At 36.0% G+C, this 20763-nt stretch overlaps 1 protein-coding gene and 1 long non-coding RNA gene across 2 annotated transcripts; one reads left to right on the top strand and one right to left on the bottom strand.

Annotated features, from left to right (window-relative positions):
- Positions 1–4766: 4766 nt before the first annotated feature.
- LOC123315620 lies at positions 4767–5628 on the bottom strand. Its single transcript, XR_006537971.1, has 3 exons — positions 5611–5628; positions 5031–5555; positions 4767–4945 (listed from the first exon to the last, which is right to left on the bottom strand). It is a non-coding gene; the product is annotated as an uncharacterized LOC123315620 (long non-coding RNA).
- A 1113-nt stretch (positions 5629–6741) lies between these two features.
- On the top strand, positions 6742–7377 carry LOC123315917 (craniofacial development protein 2-like). The gene has a single exon (XM_044901822.1). The coding sequence runs from the start codon at positions 6742–6744 to the stop codon at positions 7375–7377; it is 636 nt and encodes a 211-aa protein (XP_044757757.1).
- Positions 7378–20763: the final 13386 nt, after the last annotated feature.

Consider the following 20763-nt stretch of genomic DNA (forward strand, 5'->3'; position numbering starts at 1 on the left):
ACTAAAGATCCCCTCGATATAGATATTAATGAAAAATTGATAAATAATTATATTGAAAATCATAGAGAAAGGACTAAGGAGATTTATAAAAAATTAAATGAAGACTTGAAAAATAGAAAACAACACATCATAGACAAACATAACGAAAAAAGGCAAGAACCCCTCAATTATGAACCAGATTCTGTTGTATATCGTAAAGTTAAGTCAAATATTAGAAACAAGCTTACTCCCAAATTCGCGAAGGAAAAGGTCTTGAGTAGCAGTAAGATTAAAATACAAAGTGATTCTAAAATAATTCACAAGCAAAATTTGAAAAAAAAAGAATTAAAACCAAAATACTTTTACAGGATGCTCCTAGTGCATCTAGTAGCAGCTCAGGAGATAGAAATAATGAACCTCCAAGAGAATCCAGGGATTCTTCCGATATACCTGGGCCAAGCTACAATTAAGGGAAAATTTCACGATTTCATACATTATTACGATATCAAACTTATCCTCGAGGAACTTAATTACCTTCAAAATCAATATTTGGCTGTGAAAGATGTTCTTCTTAATCAACCCAAAAGTATATTTTACACCGAATTGAAAAATGAAGGAAATATTTTCGAATATCAATTTAATGTTGCTAAACAAAAATTGGATAGCTTAATTCCAAAGGGAAGAAGGAAGAGAGGTCTTGTTAATGGATTAGGTACAATCATTAAAAGTATAACTGGAAATTTGGACGCTGACGATGCAGTTTATTATGAAAATGCTCTCAGAAATCTCCAAGATAAGCAGAAAGAAGTTATAACTAAATTAAATTCTGATATTTCTTTATCGGGAGAAATAATTGAGAATTTTAATAAAACTCTTTCGATACTTCAACAGAATCAAAAAATTATCACTTCTAAGTTCGAAAAAATCTCTATAAAATTCAAAAATCTTAAAGATAATTTTTCTGGATTCATGAGAATCAAAGATATTATGGATCAAATTGGAACATCAGTCAATATCGTTATGACAATGATCGATGAAATTGAAAACGCTATTAGTTTCTCTAAATTAGGAGTTTTACATCATAGCATCATCAAATTTTCTGAATTGAAATCGATCATTGCGAAAATAACGAAAAAATATTCTCAGGATAGTTTAATCTTCAAGAATGAAGATGAATATCATAGTTTTTATGAACTGATCAAAGTAGATGCAAACCATGCCCAATTTAGAATTGTTTTCATTCTGCACTTTCCAATTATCCTCCCTCAATTATTCTCCCACTATCATCTTTATTCTATTCCGACAATCAATAATACCATAATTCTACCCAAAAACACTTATCTGACAATGAATGAAAAGTTTTATCAGTATACCTCTTCATCTTGTGTAAAATTGCAAAAACAATTCTATTGCGATGAGAACCACCTGGTTAAGGGTTCCAAAGTGGAAGACTGTATTTTTCAACTGATGCAGTTGAAGAAACCAATTGTAAATTGCCAACATCATTCAGTAACAGCCAATCAAAATTTCATTCAGAGGATAGACAATTCAAAATTCATCGCAATAATCCCTGAAGAAACCAAAATTCAAACGTCGTGCAAAAATCAAGACTTTACCACTCTCAAGGGAAACTATCTGATTTCAATTCCAAAAGGATGCTACTTCGGAACTGAAGAAAGAAAATACTTCAACGACAAGGAAGTAACTGCCACACAACCGATGCTACTCCCAAAAATAACAACCAATTGGACTTCGCCAAAAATGAATGATCTCAAAATTCAATTGAAAAATGTTCCATTAGACCGAATCCATAAACTTAAGAAGAAACAATAGGAAATTCAGCCACTGGTATTTAACCACGAGACCTCACGATCATCCCATGGAACATTCATCACAATACTCTATTTTATTCTGATATTAATTATTCTCTCTTTCTGTTCCAAAAAAATGAGACAATGGCTGAAGGACCGAAATCCAGTAAACCAGGTCGAAGCCCAAACAACACGTTCAGAAAACCAGGCAGAAGCTCCAACATCTCAACCAAGAGTTCCATTCTTCACCCCATAATGGAAGTACTGAGGAGGGAGGAGTTACATATCCCACATATTCCAGCACGTGGCAAGGATGCTGACCAAGCACCTACGGAGCATCCGTCCATGGAATCTTTCCGTTATCGAATTATTTTTCATTGTCATTATAAATAAGATTCAGGGCCACTAATTGATCAGTCTTGACTTAGTCTTCGCGATTTATTGTACGAATCATTCGTCACAATTCCCAGCAAACACAATTGCATAACATCAACGTATCATACATATTGCAACGTTCCGTGTTACATAGCAAAGTTCCGTACACGATCTATCCGTTATCTGTCCAACGAGAGCTCTATGGCCGCCTTTCGCTATGTATACTGTAACGAAACTGCAATATTACATGTTCGGTACACATATAGGTACTTTGTACCTTACATGCTATGTGCAAAGGATGATAGCTCTGGTACAGAACATCTGATACCAATTTGAAATATAACCTCAATAAAAACAAGGATCTCCAAAATTTAATGGATCGCCATATTTCATGAAATACGTACTTATTTTGGGCAAAACTGTACCAGAACGATAATTTATTGTTACACCTGATTGATTGTCAGTATTCATATATGAGACTTCTTTAGTAACCTATGTCTACGATCCGTGGTTGTCTCCCGCACCGACCTAAAATTCCTTCTCATTCCGGGCTCGAACCTGCTTACTTTTCGACATCTTGTGTTCCTGAGTGGTCCCTCCAACCTATCTAGCTATGGAAACATGTGACTACTCATATAAGTGCACCATATTAACTGTATGGAATTAAAATTGCTTCTTTTATCAATGCGGAAACCAAATAATTCTCAAAACTCGAACTAAAATCGCATTCTTTATGTTTTAAAAAATAACTCGAGTATTTGCTTTTCATTTGTCACACAAAATCATCAGATATACAAAATATTGTATCTCTGACGAATGGAATCAGGTTTACTATCCTTGCAAATACATATTATAAATAATAAATTTGTCATACTGATGCATGAATGTGAACATTCAGCATAATCACACAACCCTTCTTTTTCCTCCGAACGTCGATAATTGAGGTTATGAAAGTTGAGTTATCAAAGTTCATAATTCGCCTATTTTGGCGGATTCTATCCGCTAGTAGTAAGAAATTGAATAAAACAGTTTTTGATATGATTCCTTTTATATATTGAACTATTTGGAATATTTAAAATCTCTCGCACTGACACCAGAGACGGCTGTCTCTGCTCCAGAGAGCAGACTCTGTCTTTGCTGACACTGCTTTTCATATGATTCCAAAGCTTTATCCGAGGCTTTTCAGAAGATCATTTCCTATATTCTTGCCTCAAGATTATAATTAATATTTATATTCAAATTACTCTAAAGCCTCTATTTTATTAATTCATCAAGGCTGCAAGGGTGATTATTAAAAATTTCGTTCCCGAAATTCAGGAAATTATGATTAACATCATAAATCACTAAAAAAAATGCAAAATTTTTAGAAATTTCGATTGGAAAGACAAACTAATGATTAATTATTTTTAGTACGAACCGACTCGTTGAAAGATTTGAACAATTTGGGAAATAGAGAAAGAACTGAATTTTTCCAATCAGTATCAAACCTTCAAATATTTTCGGTTCGAATAGTTCATTCTTTCATTCCCGCACATGAAATGTTTACGTTGCTAATAGCAACGGCGTGCGAGAGAGAAAGGTTGCTCTACTTCTTCCCTTTCACTCTTCCTCATTTTGCCTGTATCGCGATGCCATTCCAGTTCCCATAGAGTTCAATGGGAATACCGCAGCTCCGTCTCGAAGACGTAACACTTCGCGTTCGGAGCGGGTATGACTTTCGGCCGTCTCGGTCCTCCTTTTACGGTCTTTGAAGCCGTAAATTCGGGGATCGCACGAGGGCGCATAGTAAATTTTTAATCACCTTTCAAAAATTTTCTTTTCATATCTCTGAATCCATACCGAAATCTATAAAGAAACATGTTCGGCTGATTAATGAGGAAACAATGTTGAGATTCCTAGAACTGTTGTCGACTGAGGAGTGGAATGGTCTCACTTTTGAGGAGAATCAGTGTGATGTTGACCGCCTCTGGGATAATTTTTTCGGCAGGTTCAAAACCATTTTTGATTTGGCTTTTCCTTTGATAAAGGTTAGGGTTGCTGGTTCTCACAGAAGATATTTTGACAAATATGCAAAAGTTGATGGTGCACGTACATTCCGAGTTATCAGATTGATTTTAAGTTTTTTCCCTAGTAATGAAGTAAATTCTTGTGGAAACTGTGTCTTAAGCCTCTAAGAGTACCAGTTTGTGGTCTACACGTAAGAAAATTTTCATTTTTCGGAGTTTTTCTCGAGATTTGGACTACGATTTTTTACCACTTTTCCATTGTTTATGCTCCTAGAGGTGAAAATCGCATATTTCTCCGTTACAAGCGTTTGAATTGCGACGACGATTCGATTAATTATAATCTTGAGGCAAGAATATAGGAAATGATCTTCTGAAAAGCCTCGGATAAAGCTTTGGAATCATATGAAAAGCAGTGTCAGCAAAGACAGAGTCTGCTCTCTGGAGCAGAGACAGTCGTCTCTGGTGTCAGTGCGAGAGATTTTAAATATTCCAAATAGTTCAATATATAAAAGGAATCATATCAAAAAGTAAAGAACAAAATTGCTGAAATATTTTTATTTAACATAATTGGGACAAAAATGTTACATTTGCTTAACAATTATTAAATAAAATTAATTTAGTCATTTTCTGACGAATAGTAGAGGATCCCCAAGAATGTTGGTATCATCAATTTCCAATGATTCTAAATATTCTATAGTTTCACTGAAAATTTCCTCAACATACTTCAGGGAAGAAGATCTAATTGGAGCTTTAAACTCTCTCCGGAACAGATTTCTAGAATTAAGAATGTCAAACACTCTATCAATTTTTCTAATGAATTCAACGGCAGCGACACTATCTTCGAATTGTAAGTTCTTACATTTGTTATCAAGAAATTCCATAGCATCTGCTACCCCATTACTAATTGTTCGAGTAGCTAATCTGACATTCATAATTCTATTTTTATAATTGATATGCTGAGATGAGAGGGAATTAGCCAACCTTAGACCTTCCTCCATTTGAACTTTTTTAATTCCTTGACAAACTGCCAAGAAATATTTCCTGTGGGGGACTGCAAATTTTTTTCTGCAAATGTATTTCTACGGATACCAATTTTTCCTTCCTGTAGCTTTGGTCCAAAGTTGTAAAGTAAATGGTTTTCGGAGAGGGAACCTAAAAAAATGAAAAACATAAGGCATAATTCCTAATTATTTATTGCTTCTCTCCTTTTGTGGATTCTCACTTCTGTTAGACTGTTCAGGATGGATTGGTTTATGTGATACCAACACTTCACAGAAAAAATATTATATTATATTTATGTCCCCTGCATTATGGCATCCGTTTCCAACACAATACTGGACCATTGTTGTTATGAAATTCTTCTTATTCAAAATGTTTTTTGTTACTGCAAAAACCACTTTTGTCACTCTGGGAAACACATAGACTTAAAAAACACTCACCAAAAAACTATATTTAAGCTTTGAAAAAGCACAAGAAATTCTGTTCAACAGCTAACTTGACTTGATATATAGACATTTTTCGAGTTTCTTAGGAATGTAAATCGGAAGTATATGGCTTCTAAACAATTTTTCACCTTGATTTTTACTAAAATAGTGACAAAAAGACATTAAACAATGTAAATTAAAATTTATCTACGAAAATGACATTTAAATTTAGGTTATAATAGTGTAAACAAAAACACGCTAGAGAGAGAAAGGTTGCTCTACTTCTTCCCTCTCTCTCGGTCACAATTTTCGACGAATTTTGCTACCTACGAAGCCATTCCAGTTCCCATAGAGTTCAATGGGTATTCCTTATCGGTCGCGGTCTCTTTACCACCGGGGTCTCGTCTAATCGACAAGACGAATCCCCAAGCTAAGGGCTGAGTATTAACAGATCGCAGCGTGTAAACATTTGGAATGTCACCAAATATTTCTATGTTTTTCTTTTGAAATATTTCAGGTTCAGCCTTTGGCCCAAAGGGGACTCGGTTAAATCATTGAACTAACTTTCTTTAGTTCAATAGGTTAAATTTATATCTGCCAAATGGTGTGAAGTATGAAAATTATGAAATTGTATTTCTAAATCATCAATTGGATTTAGCAAAAACTCTCGCAAAGAAAAATCGTTTAACCTAACTCCTGGCAGTTGAAAGCACTGGTATAAATACCTTTTCCAATATTTTTTCTGAATTAAATCTTCTATTCAGAAACCCAGAAAATAATTCCAATATAACCTCCCCAAATAATAATTATAATACTTTGTTGGACAACGTGAGATGAGAGAAAACCATTGAACTAAAGAACTTTCTTTAGTTCAATGGAGAAAACATAAGATCAAAACTTGTTTTGACTTTCCAGTACTGACAAAGTAGTTTCGGAATTCAGTCGGCAGAGGGCGTCTAGATTTTTGGATTCGCCAATACTGTTCAGCCTTTAGCCCAAAGGGGACTCGGTTAAATCATTGAACTAACTTTCTTTAGTTCAATAGGTTAAATTGCTAGACAAAGGAAAAAACGACTATGGAAATCGCGAAAATTACGAATTGGAAGTTGGAACATAACATCATGGAACGGCAGGGAACAGGAGGTTATGATAGAGGTGAACAAACATAATATCGAGATATGTGCACTATCTGAGCTGAAGAAGAAAGGAAAAGGCAACATAAGATACCAACACCATATACTATTCTACAGCGGAAGAGAGAAACACCAGAGAGCCAAAGCCGGAGTGGGGATCCTAATACACGATAAATTTGAAGACCATATCGATGAAGTGCAATACATAAATAGTAATATCATGTACATTTCCCTCAAAGACGAAACAACGAGAACGTACTTCATAAGCATATATGCACCGGATGTAAACAGACCTAATGAAGAGAGAACTGCCTTTTTCGAAGAACTACATCAGGTAATAGATGAAATACCTAAAAAATCGAAGATCTTCATAATGGGAGACTTCAACTCTAGGATTGGTAATACAGTTCTGCCGGGTGTTATGCAAAGATTTAATGAAGATGTTATCAACAACAATGGAGAGATGCTTATAACACTATGCGCGCAGAACGAATTACCAATAAATAATACATTCTTTAAACACAAAATCCAACAAAAATATACCTTCGGTAATACAAGAGACCAAAATTCAATGATCGACTATATTATCACTAATAGAACAGTACATCCAAGTCAAATACTCGACGTGCGAACACTCTTCAATGGTTAATGTCGCTGAAAGAACCAAATAGTAAACTTTTACGATGGAGATTGAAATTGGAAGAATTTGATTTTGAAATCATTTGAAAAAAAGGAAGTTGTAATACTAATGCAGACGCACTTTCTAGAATTGAAATTCACAACAAAGATTTTTTTGAATATATGGAAAAATTTAACGAGGAATTTTCCAAATTGAATCCAAGTACTGATAATGAATCTATGATTGTAAATTTCGACGACTCGGAAATTCATGAACAGGATGAACATCAAAGTTTATCATTTGAAAATTTTCTGAAACTCCTTGATTCCAATAACATTACACTTTTACCTAACATAGTGGAATGAGAGGGCGATTTATTTACGGCACCAGAAGCTTATTCGTTGGCTCATTGTGTATCTCAAGATTTTCATATGAGTAAGGGTATTGCACTTTCATTCAAAGAAAAGTTTGGTAAAGTAGAGGAACTGAAATCCCAAAATAAAAGAATTGGCGAAGTAGCCCAAATTGAAAGCAATAATCGTCGAATTTATTACCTTGTAAAAAAGAATGTTATCATCACAAACCCAGGTATGAGGATGTTTTTCGAGCTCTTTTGAATCTTAAAATATATGAACAAAATAGCGAAATATATCTTGCATTACCAAGAATTTCTTGCGGATTAGATAAATTGGAATGGACAAAAATTTTTAAGATGATACATTATGTTTTCATGAATTCAGAAATCCAAATTGTTATTTATCAGTTTTCTCCGAAAGAAACAATCAGTGTTGAAGAACCCATTAACCAATCTGAAAGTAATACCATACATTCAAATTGTGAAAATCCAATTCAAGAAATTCCTATTTCCGAAAAGGTATTGAATATATTTGACAATCAAGTAGTTTTAGATTTTGTTTTGCATTCCCCAGCTGAGGTTAAACTAGATAGAATTTTTCCAAACAAGCAAAGAATTTTTGTCCAGCTTGCAACTGATGATTTAAGTAAAGCTGTTATTGAATTTTTCAAGAAATACATACGACCAAAAATTCTCTATGCCCTTCATTTCAAAAAAGAAAATTATTATTCCGAAGTTTGTGAAATCCTAAGAAAAACATTTAACCATTCTGCTTTTAAGCTAGTGAAATGCAATGATATATTAGAAGATGTAACGGAAAAAGATCTACAAATTCAAACTATCCAACTAAATGCATGAGGGCAAAACCAATCCCAGAGGAATAACCGAAACAGTTACTAGAATCAGAAGGACATATTATTGGCCTAGCATTCAAAATGACGTTACTGAATATATTAATAATTGTGAAATATGTCAGATTAACAAATACGATCGAGATCCTCCTTGTCAAAAGCTTATGCTCACACCAACACCTTCAAAGCCATTCGAAATACCTAATTCGTATCGATACCTTCCAGGCTCAAAATAAAAAGTTTCTCACAATTGTTGATGCTTTTTCCAAATATGCTCAGGCTTATCCATTGATTTCTTTAACAGGTATTGAGATCGTTCGCTCACTTTTAATATTTATGACCCATCATGGTTCACCTACAACAATAATTATGGATAACGGAACAGAACTTAAAAATGGTGTAGTTACGGAATTCTTGAAAGTCCATCGGATCACTCCACATTACATAACTCCTAATAATCCTCAATAGAATGGATTGATCGAAAGATTTCATTCGACATTAATAGAACATTTGAGAATAGTGAAAATCCAAGAAAAAGAAATTACTAACATTGAAAATTTAATGCCTTATGCTATTTTCGGTTACAATAATTCCATCCATTCTTCCACTAAACAGAAGCCCATTGATGTTATAAACGGCCATCTTGATACTAAAGATCCCCTCGATATAGATATTAATGAAAAATTGATAAATAATTATATTGAAAATCATAGAGAAAGGACTAAGGAGATTTATAAAAAATTAAATGAAGACTTGAAAAATAGAAAACAACACATCATAGACAAACATAACGAAAAAAGGCAAGAACCCCTCAATTATGAACCAGATTCTGTTGTATATCGTAAAGTTAAGTCAAATATTAGAAACAAGCTTACTCCCAAATTCGCGAAGGAAAAGGTCTTGAGTAGCAGTAAGATTAAAATACAAAGTGATTCTAAAATAATTCACAAGCAAAATTTGAAAAAAAAAGAATTAAAACCAAAATACTTTTACAGGATGCTCCTAGTGCATCTAGTAGCAGCTCAGGAGATAGAAATAATGAACCTCCAAGAGAATCCAGGGATTCTTCCGATATACCTGGGCCAAGCTACAATTAAGGGAAAATTTCACGATTTCATACATTATTACGATATCAAACTTATCCTCGAGGAACTTAATTACCTTCAAAATCAATATTTGGCTGTGAAAGATGTTCTTCTTAATCAACCCAAAAGTATATTTTACACCGAATTGAAAAATGAAGGAAATATTTTCGAATATCAATTTAATGTTGCTAAACAAAAATTGGATAGCTTAATTCCAAAGGGAAGAAGGAAGAGAGGTCTTGTTAATGGATTAGGTACAATCATTAAAAGTATAACTGGAAATTTGGACGCTGACGATGCAGTTTATTATGAAAATGCTCTCAGAAATCTCCAAGATAAGCAGAAAGAAGTTATAACTAAATTAAATTCTGATATTTCTTTATCGGGAGAAATAATTGAGAATTTTAATAAAACTCTTTCGATACTTCAACAGAATCAAAAAATTATCACTTCTAAGTTCGAAAAAATCTCTATAAAATTCAAAAATCTTAAAGATAATTTTTCTGGATTCATGAGAATCAAAGATATTATGGATCAAATTGGAACATCAGTCAATATCGTTATGACAATGATCGATGAAATTGAAAACGCTATTAGTTTCTCTAAATTAGGAGTTTTACATCATAGCATCATCAAATTTTCTGAATTGAAATCGATCATTGCGAAAATAACGAAAAAATATTCTCAGGATAGTTTAATCTTCAAGAATGAAGATGAATATCATAGTTTTTATGAACTGATCAAAGTAGATGCAAACCATGCCCAATTTAGAATTGTTTTCATTCTGCACTTTCCAATTATCCTCCCTCAATTATTCTCCCACTATCATCTTTATTCTATTCCGACAATCAATAATACCATAATTCTACCCAAAAACACTTATCTGACAATGAATGAAAAGTTTTATCAGTATACCTCTTCATCTTGTGTAAAATTGCAAAAACAATTCTATTGCGATGAGAACCACCTGGTTAAGGGTTCCAAAGTGGAAGACTGTATTTTTCAACTGATGCAGTTGAAGAAACCAATTGTAAATTGCCAACATCATTCAGTAACAGCCAATCAAAATTTCATTCAGAGGATAGACAATTCAAAATTCATCGCAATAATCCCTGAAGAAACCAAAATTCAAACGTCGTGCAAAAATCAAGACTTTACCACTCTCAAGGGAAACTATCTGATTTCAATTCCAAAAGGATGCTACTTCGGAACTGAAGAAAGAAAATACTTCAACGACAAGGAAGTAACTGCCACACAACCGATGCTACTCCCAAAAATAACAACCAATTGGACTTCGCCAAAAATGAATGATCTCAAAATTCAATTGAAAAATGTTCCATTAGACCGAATCCATAAACTTAAGAAGAAACAATAGGAAATTCAGCCACTGGTATTTAACCACGAGACCTCACGATCATCCCATGGAACATTCATCACAATACTCTATTTTATTCTGATATTAATTATTCTCTCTTTCTGTTCCAAAAAAATGAGACAATGGCTGAAGGACCGAAATCCAGTAAACCAGGTCGAAGCCCAAACAACACGTTCAGAAAACCAGGCAGAAGCTCCAACATCTCAACCAAGAGTTCCATTCTTCACCCCATAATGGAAGTACTGAGGAGGGAGGAGTTACATATCCCACATATTCCAGCACGTGGCAAGGATGCTGACCAAGCACCTACGGAGCATCCGTCCATGGAATCTTTCCGTTATCGAATTATTTTTCATTGTCATTATAAATAAGATTCAGGGCCACTAATTGATCAGTCTTGACTTAGTCTTCGCGATTTATTGTACGAATCATTCGTCACAATTCCCAGCAAACACAATTGCATAACATCAACGTATCATACATATTGCAACGTTCCGTGTTACATAGCAAAGTTCCGTACACGATCTATCCGTTATCTGTCCAACGAGAGCTCTATGGCCGCCTTTCGCTATGTATACTGTAACGAAACTGCAATATTACATGTTCGGTACACATATAGGTACTTTGTACCTTACATGCTATGTGCAAAGGATGATAGCTCTGGTACAGAACATCTGATACCAATTTGAAATATAACCTCAATAAAAACAAGGATCTCCAAAATTTAATGGATCGCCATATTTCATGAAATACGTACTTATTTTGGGCAAAACTGTACCAGAACGATAATTTATTGTTACACCTGATTGATTGTCAGTATTCATATATGAGACTTCTTTAGTAACCTATGTCTACGATCCGTGGTTGTCTCCCGCACCGACCTAAAATTCCTTCTCATTCCGGGCTCGAACCTGCTTACTTTTCGACATCTTGTGTTCCTGAGTGGTCCCTCCAACCTATCTAGCTATGGAAACATGTGACTACTCATATAAGTGCACCATATTAACTGTATGGAATTAAAATTGCTTCTTTTATCAATGCGGAAACCAAATAATTCTCAAAACTCGAACTAAAATCGCATTCTTTATGTTTTAAAAAATAACTCGAGTATTTGCTTTTCATTTGTCACACAAAATCATCAGAGATACAATATTTTGTATATCTGACGAATGGAATCAGGTTTACTATCCTTGCAAATACATATTATAAATAATAAATTTGTCATACTGATGCATGAATGTGAACATTCAGCATAATCACACAACCCTTCTTTTTCCTCCGAACGTCGATAATTGAGGTTATGAAAGTTGAGTTATCAAAGTTCATAATTCGCCTATTTTGGCGGATTCTATCCGCTAGTAGTAAGAAATTGAATAAAACAGTTTCGATAACAGCTACTTTCAGTACTGATGTTTGTACTTTTTTACGATTCAATAAATCATACCGTAAGTTTCATTGTCGGGATGACTGCTGAAAAATTAGGTATATGTTATGTGTATACTCTCATATCGTAATAATATGTATTTAATGCTCTGATTGCTACATAAAATTAACAGAACATTTGAATGAAAATTGTGCATTTATAAATTAATATACCATATACATAACATTCTCATTCAAAATGATACATATCATAGATAATACGAAATTGATATACCATATACTTTTCATGAAAAACATAACAAATTAATGTATATGATACATAAATATTATATTATGTTTGATATGTATCACGTGAAATGAGAACGTAATATGGAATATTTATTTATAAATACACAGTTGTGTTTCAAATGTTCTGTTTATGTTATGTAGCACCCTTAAGCATGTAACATGTTGGTTTGCTGGGTTATATGTAAAGAATAAAATAAAAATAATTCTAATGTCTATATAATATACATCAAAGTGTATGGGTTTATAAGTAAAAATAAAATAGAAATAATTCTAATGTCCATATAATATACATCAAAGTGTATGGGTTTATGAGTACAAAATAAAATAGAAATAATTCTAATGTCCATATATACATCAAAGTGTATGGACTTGATAGGAAAAAAATAAAATAGAAATGATTCTAATGTCGATATATACATCAAAGTGTATGGGCATATATGTAAAAAATAAAATAGAAATAATTATAATGTCCTATGGGAATTATTGGTTATAGGACTGAAGGAAAATACTGTTTTTTTTTAACTTAGTCGACGTTTCATCAGTACTTTGCTGATTTTTTCAATTCAATTCAATTTGGGAAAACCCTTCATCATAAAGCACTAATATTCATGTAACCAATAATTCCCATATATATATATAAAAAATAAATTCACACTTTCACTCAAAATAGGATTTTCGTATTTGTTCAGTACTTTTAGTCATTGAACTAAAGTTCAATGCTTTTAGTAGTCAACAAGGGATTACAAACTTTTTCCATCCAAAGTTGATAATTTCCGGTTGTTTATTATCTGCTTCAGGAAACCGATGACGTCTACTAGTCTTATCACCACAGTTCGGCACACAAAAATTATTGCTTTTAATATTTCTATTTTCCGACATCTTATTCAATTATCAGAAAAAACACTTAGGAATCACGATGCACTTCTCACTGCAGACAAAGACGAAAAGAATGAGGTTATGGAAATGTTTACAAACGTAAAATCAGCGATGGAAGCGACCCCATGCGGTGGTCCAACAAACTAAATAAGGGGTCCAGTTTTCCTAGCTCAGTTTCCCCTCTATCTTGACTTACTTTATGGGATCGTTCTGTCTCCGTGTCCTAGTCGCAGAGCCGGCCTCATATTCTGTGATCATCGACATTAGCACAGAATATATTCTTCTTATTTTTACTATATAACACGCTTTCACATTTTTTTTGTTTGTTTGTATAAACTTATATAAATCTTAACCTAAATTTAAATTTAATACCTCTTATAATCTCTGAAATAGTATGGCACCCTTCTTTCCCTTATTTTACAATTATGACTGGTTTCAGTCGATGTCGAAGGTTGTGGAGGGTGTGAATCAGTAGAATGAGCATTTTCACCAGCCCTTGACATTTGCCTCGTTCCAGAATCGCATTTTTTCCATCTGTTACGTCAATACCGTCCAATCAGAGCGTAGATCTACGTCTATCTACGAATCAGAGCAAAGTCTGCTCGCTCTCTTTCCTCCGAGATGTAATTCTGGAACTCTACTAATGTCGCACCAGCACTGCAACAGAGATTAATAATAATAATAATAATAATAATAATAATAATAATAATAATAATAATATTTATTTCCATAATAAAATAATATTGAAAAGAAAATACGTCAATATAAGAAGCAACTGAACAAATATAAAACGCTCAGATTTGAAATTTATGATTTAGGTACTCCTTCACATCGTACGGTTCCAATTCTATCAATAATTTCTTGATTCTAGTCTTGAACTTATTACCATCGAGAATTTGATAATCTCTCGGAAGTTTATCAAATAGTTTTAGGCACATATATTCCACATTCTTTTGGGTCAAAGTGAGCGAACACTTGGGAAAGAGAAACGGATGAATGCGCCTTGTTCTATTGCCGTTCTCATACTCCCTGAATAGATTATAATTGCTTTTCAAAAAAATCAAGCATCTAAAAATGTCCCAGCAGTTGTGAGTATACCTTGACTCTTAAAATGTCCTCGACAAGATGTCCTCGCTGTTAGACCAAGCATAGCTCTGATAGCCTTTTTCTGGACCAAAAAGGTTTTTCAAACATCCGAACCATTACCCCACGCCAAAATTCCATAGGACATGACCGAATGAAAATTAGAAAAATATACTGTCCTCAGCAACTCAGAGTCAGACTGCAGTGCCAAGACACGGAGTGTGTAGAGAACAGAGTTCAATCTACTCTGCAATGATTTTATATGTTCAGACCAATTAAGTTGATGATCGATAATCACACCCAGGAAACTAGTACTGGTGGAGATCTTGACAATTTGTCCAGAGAGAACAATATCTTCAGGAATATGAACTCTTGAATGAGAGGTACCGAAAACAACACACTCCGTTTTATTCGAGTTGATTGTAATTCTATTCGAATTACACCAAATCGAAATATCATAAAATCCCCTAGCAGCTATCCCAATAACCTCTGAAATACCAGATGCCGCCACCAGTAGATTAGTATCGTCCACAAACATGACGACTTCCCCCTCAGATTGAACTTCGAAATCTGCAAAGAGATCACCCAGATAAATAATTTCTTCATTTGCAGGTCTGCTATCAATAGCCAAAATACTCTCAACAGCCAGAGATTCTTCCTCCACCAAAATATTTTCTGGTAGGTCATTGATATATGATAAAAACAGAAATGGACCGAAAATACCCCCCTGAGGCACACCCACCAAAACTTCTGAATCTAACGAAACATACTCTACACCCTGGATCACCAGAGAAACTCTCTGTCGACGATTGCGCAAATAGCTCTTCATAAAATCCAACTGTTTATCTCTAATCCCATAAAGGAACAGTTTTCTTAGTAGATCTTCATGCACGACGCAATCAAATGCCTTAGAGAAATCTATGAAAAGACCGGCAGGAACATCACCACCCTCCAGGGCCCGAAGAACAGAGCGGATCATCTGATTGCAGTCTCAGTACTCTTAGATCTTAGGTATCCGTGTTGACACTTAGAGAATATTCGATGTTTGTTGAAAAAACTTAGGAGCCTATTAACAATTACCTTTTCAAAAACCTTAGAGAAAGATGTCAACAAACTGATTGGTCGATAATTACCGAGCTCTTCTATTCTCCCCTTCTTAAAAAGAGGTTTAACTACAGCAATTTTCAAAGAATTAGGAAAAATGCTTCTTTGAAAGATGTATAAATAATATAGGCCAATGGTTCAGCAAACAATTTAATAGATTTCTTGATAACCGTCATTGGTATACCATCATATCCGAATGAACTCTTATTCTTCATTTTATTCACCGTACGAATAACCTCATCAGCTGTAATTTCAAAAAGGAAAAATGATTTCGGGTTTCGACTGACAGGGCGAACATTAGATGTCAATGTGTCAACAGGATTATGTACTGCCGTGGAAGAGGAAATTTCAATGAAATGTCTGGGGATTATCTGTGTTGATTAAATTACCTGCATTCACATTTCCACGGCCAGTTATCTCATTTATAATCCGCCAAACGGTTCTGCTTTTGTTATTAGAGTTATTTATACGATTTTTTATATGATCCTTCTTAGGACCTGTTCCGATATTGCTGGTTTTACTGGCCCGCAATCGAATAACAATAGAATTCGAATGACTAGGCCAATAGGCATCGTTTCTGAAATACTGACAGTACTGTTCAGGAATATCGGAACAGAAGGTTATATTCTTTAGGAGTATGCCGTCATATAGCTTTTCAGTCTGCTTGTATAGATAAGCAAATTCAGGTCGAAAAAGGGAAACTGTATAAAGGTAATCCAATCGCCTTTTTATTTCAATTACTTGAGGTGATTTATTATTATTATTATTATTAAACAAAAAATTGGAGCTGAGGCAAGGCCTTTAGGTAGCTCTAAATGACATTCTATAAAAAAATAAAGTTGACAGCACACTTCCAATTGAACATCACAAAAACAATCGATTGACAGAAATCATATTTCACACCACACATCTCAAGTCCTCCGGACCTCCACGAAATAGTCATAAGAGTTCTTGAAAACGTTCACTGAGGAAGCACCAACGATCTCCGAAGGCAAACGGTTCCAGGCATCGAACACTCGATTAGACAAGAAAGACTGACGAGGGGTTGTCCTAAAATTTTCCTTCTGCAACTTGAAGCTATGGCCTCTCAGGTTGCCAGTATTGAGAGGGAACAGAGAGGACATATCGGTTCCAAACTTGCCATGCAGAGATCTGTAGGTCACAATCAGGTCTCCCCTCTCTCTTCGATCCTTAAAAGTAGTCAAGCCAAATATCTTGAGACGTTCGTCATAACTGGGGCGATTAAGGCTATATGGAAGACGAGTAAAAGATCTTTGAAGCCTCTCCAGCTTGTCCATATCACCCTTGAGGTTTGGAAACCATACTGGTCCCGCAAATTCCAAAATAGGCCTTACATAGGATTTATAGATTCTGCAGCAAACGTCGGGGCTACAACCATGGAAGGCCTTTGAAATCATGTAAGCCACCCTCCTCGTCCTGTGTGCTATCTTCTGGACGTGCATCGACCAAGAGAGATCGTCCGAGACCGTTAGACCCAAGTCATCGTGGTGTTTAGTTGCAGACAGGACTCCTCCGCTCAACATGTAAGGTTTTCTGGGGTTCTTTTTTCCAATATGTAGCACAGTACACTTATCTAAGTTGAGCGGAAGCAGCCAATCCTCACACCATTTGGAGACAACATCCAGATCGCTCTGTAAAGTTGAAGAATTTTCTGTTTTATTATAAAGCTTGGTATCATCGGCGAACTGGGAACAGGAAGACTGCAAAAGAAGTGGCAAATCGACCGTGTATAACAGAAACAGAATCGGACCAAGGACCGACCCTTGAGGAACACCACTGATGACTGGTCGTGGACACGAAATATCCCCGGAAACGCGCACCGAAAATTCTCTGCCACTCAAAAATGCTCTAATCCACATCAGTAGCCCACCTCTAATACCAAGATGTTCAAGTTTCATTAGGAGTCTTTTTATAGGTACTCGGTCAAAGGCCCTAGAGAAGTCCAAGTAGACCACATCGACAGAGGTACCGGCGTCGAGAGCTCTCGTCCAATCATCCACACATCGCAGTAGATTTGTGATCACTGATCTACCTGGCAGGAAGCCATGCTGCTCCGGTGGAATGATGTTGTTAGCCAGAAGAAAGTCTAACATCTGGCCAAGTATCACCCTCTCACAGATCTTTGAAGCCACAGCAGTCAGACAAATTGGGCGATAATTAGTTGGAGAAAGTTTGTCGCCTTTCTTGAAAATTGGTGTCACTGTCGCCTTCAGCCAAGACGAGGGTAGAGCATTAGTCTCGAAGGACTTCTCGAAAATAAGTGCTAGAGGTTCAGAGAGGGAGCCAGAGCAAGTCTTGAAAATAAAAGGTGCAAAACCATCAGGTCCGGGTGAAGAATGCGCCTTCAACGCCATCAGCTCTTTCTCAACAATCTCCTTACGGAATAAAATATTGCATAGGTCAAAACTGCAGCGTGCACATCTAACAGCTGGTAATGGCCCATCAGGCTCGAGTGTTAACGATGAGGAAAACGTGTCAGCCAACACCTCAGCCGACTCCTGGTAATCAGTACAGACGGTTCCGGAGGAATTTCTGACCAAGGGGGCAGATACTTTAGTGTTCAGAAATGACCGAACGTATTTATGAAACTTCTTGGCATTCCCCGAAGAAGCAAGCCCAGACTCGTAGTTCCTTTTTGCCTGGCTGATGGCTTTGGATAAAGTGTTCGAATACGATCGATGAGCTGCATAGTCCTCTGGTCTTCCACGCCTGGTAAACCTCTGCCAAAGCCTCCTCTTATGGCGTATCATACTGCATAAGATCTCGTCGATCCATGGTTTAGCAGGATTGATGTTGACTTCCTTCAAAGATCTATTAGCCTGTATAGTGGAGTCCAGAACATCTGAAAAAACTCTCCACATGTCGTCCACACCAGAATGTGGAAGACGTTCCCTCCAGTTAATACTAGCCAAGTCTCTATTAAGATTGGTAAAATTGATGATCTCAAAAGTTTTGCGAACCATTCTCTTGCTCGAAGGAACATTGAACTGGATTTTAGTTTTGAGGGTGAGATGGTCTGATTTACCGAAAGGGGGGAGATACTCGACATCTGAGATCAGGTTATCAACATTCACTAAGACGAGATCAAGCAACGATGGGACTTGGTTTTGACGATATCTTGTAGGCTTCAAAATGAGTTGTTCAAAACTAGAATCATGCACCAGTTCAGCAAAGGGAAGTGAGGGTGACAAAGAGGAAGGCAGGGTGACCAGAGGCCAAACAAGGTCAGGAAGTTTAAAATCCCCTGCTATCACACAGTTACCGTGCTCCGAAAGCTGAGACAAATGAGCAACCAGAACAGAATCACAGGCACAGGGACGGGGGCGGTAGATACAACCAATAGTTAAGGAGAAATCATTGATTTTTATATCAATGAAAATATTATCAATGCCAGGGGAATGAACATGAGAAGCTTGAACATTGAAAGAGCTGACGATTTCCTGCCTAACATATATGCACACCCCACCGTAGCCAATAGTAGTGGAGCTGTCACTTCTGTGCAGCTGATAACTCGGTATATTTACCACTGAATCTAATATGTTGGGATGAAGCCATGATTCAGACAGTAAAATAAAAGATGGACTATGAAGATGTGCAAATGTAAGAAGTTCACTGTGTTTAGAACATAGGGACTGAACATTGGAATATACGACTGTCCACTCAGAGAGCTGACCTATCAGTTTTTCGAGACCTTTGAAACATCCGCTCTGACAATAGCTGGTACACCCTTGATGTATTTAATAGTCAAATTTTTTTCTCCAGCCGACTCCCTAGACTTCAAACGGTCACGGAGATCCTTTAGTTCACTGATCTGCTGGGGTGTTTTATCGTCAACCAGAATGATGTTCTTGTATTTTGGTATATTAAGTAGGTTCTTTTTTTTTCATAATAGGGAGCTGACTATATCAGGACTAGTGAACGTTACTTTGATCATACGTGGTTGGTTTGATCGAGATTTTCCAAGCCGAGTAGCCTTAACAGCAATAGTACAATCAACGGGTTCTATAGTCTTCAGCACATCAATGGCAATGTTTAAATCTTCGTCTGGGCTTTCTGGTTCTGGTACATTCTTCAGTATCACATTGAAAGAGCGCCTAAAGCGATCAAGGATTTCGGCCGACACAACCTGGCCCTCAAGAGACACGGGAGAAACCGAGGAAGCAGATGCCAGAGCATTACTATCAATATCTCGTTTAATTTCGCTAACATCTTTGATTACCGATTCAAAGTTCGAGGCAAGAACCCCATGTGAACTTTCGAGAAAAGTTATTTTACTTTCGCAATCGGAAATTGCATTTCGATGTACTTCAAGTGTCCGCGAATGATCCTCAAGTGTTTCCCTACATTTTCCGAGTTCGGAAAGAATAGAGGACTGATCATTTTTTATCGACTTCATGTCGTCCGCCATGGCTGTGATCTTGCTCATAAGAAGTGAAAAATGTTCTAGAGTTATAGGCTGTTCAATGCCAGTGGAAGACTGGGAACCGCTACGTAATGAACGCTTACGTGTATCACAACTAGGACAATACCATTTCGAGTACGACTCCCTGAGAAAATCTACCTCCTTGGTGGAAAGATTTGCGCATTGGGGGTGTACACATTTTCGACATCCATAACATTGAAGTTGACCGTCATCAACGACCGACTTCAAGCACACTGGACAGTTACCCGGCATAGTTTCTTTTCCTTTCTATTACCTATACTTATCTAATTATTTCAAAGATATATTTGTTGGGATTGGAAGTAAGGTGAACTCTTCACTCTCGTGGACCTTTACGAGAGACTTTCACAGAAAGGGAGGGCCACGGAAAAGGAGGAAGACGAGGACACAGGAAGAAATAATGAGAAGGATTTTACAAATACGCAGCGTCTTTGTCCAGCAGATGCAAATAATCTAACAACAAGCAGGGCTGCGTTAGCTGCGGAGAGCAGACTGGGCTGAAAGTTGAAATGTTCGGCGTTAGAAACGGGTGGGGAAGCGCGCAGATCAGTGAA

Source organism: Coccinella septempunctata, chromosome 6 (assembly GCF_907165205.1).
Source record: "Coccinella septempunctata chromosome 6, icCocSept1.1, whole genome shotgun sequence".
In the NCBI taxonomy this organism is placed as follows: domain Eukaryota; kingdom Metazoa; phylum Arthropoda; class Insecta; order Coleoptera; family Coccinellidae; genus Coccinella; species Coccinella septempunctata.

Bases quoted from the DNA above. Each gene is read 5' to 3' on its own strand.
- LOC123315917 (XM_044901822.1), top strand. From the start codon at position 6,742: ATGATAGAGGTGAACAAACATAATATCGAGATATGTGCACTATCTGAG.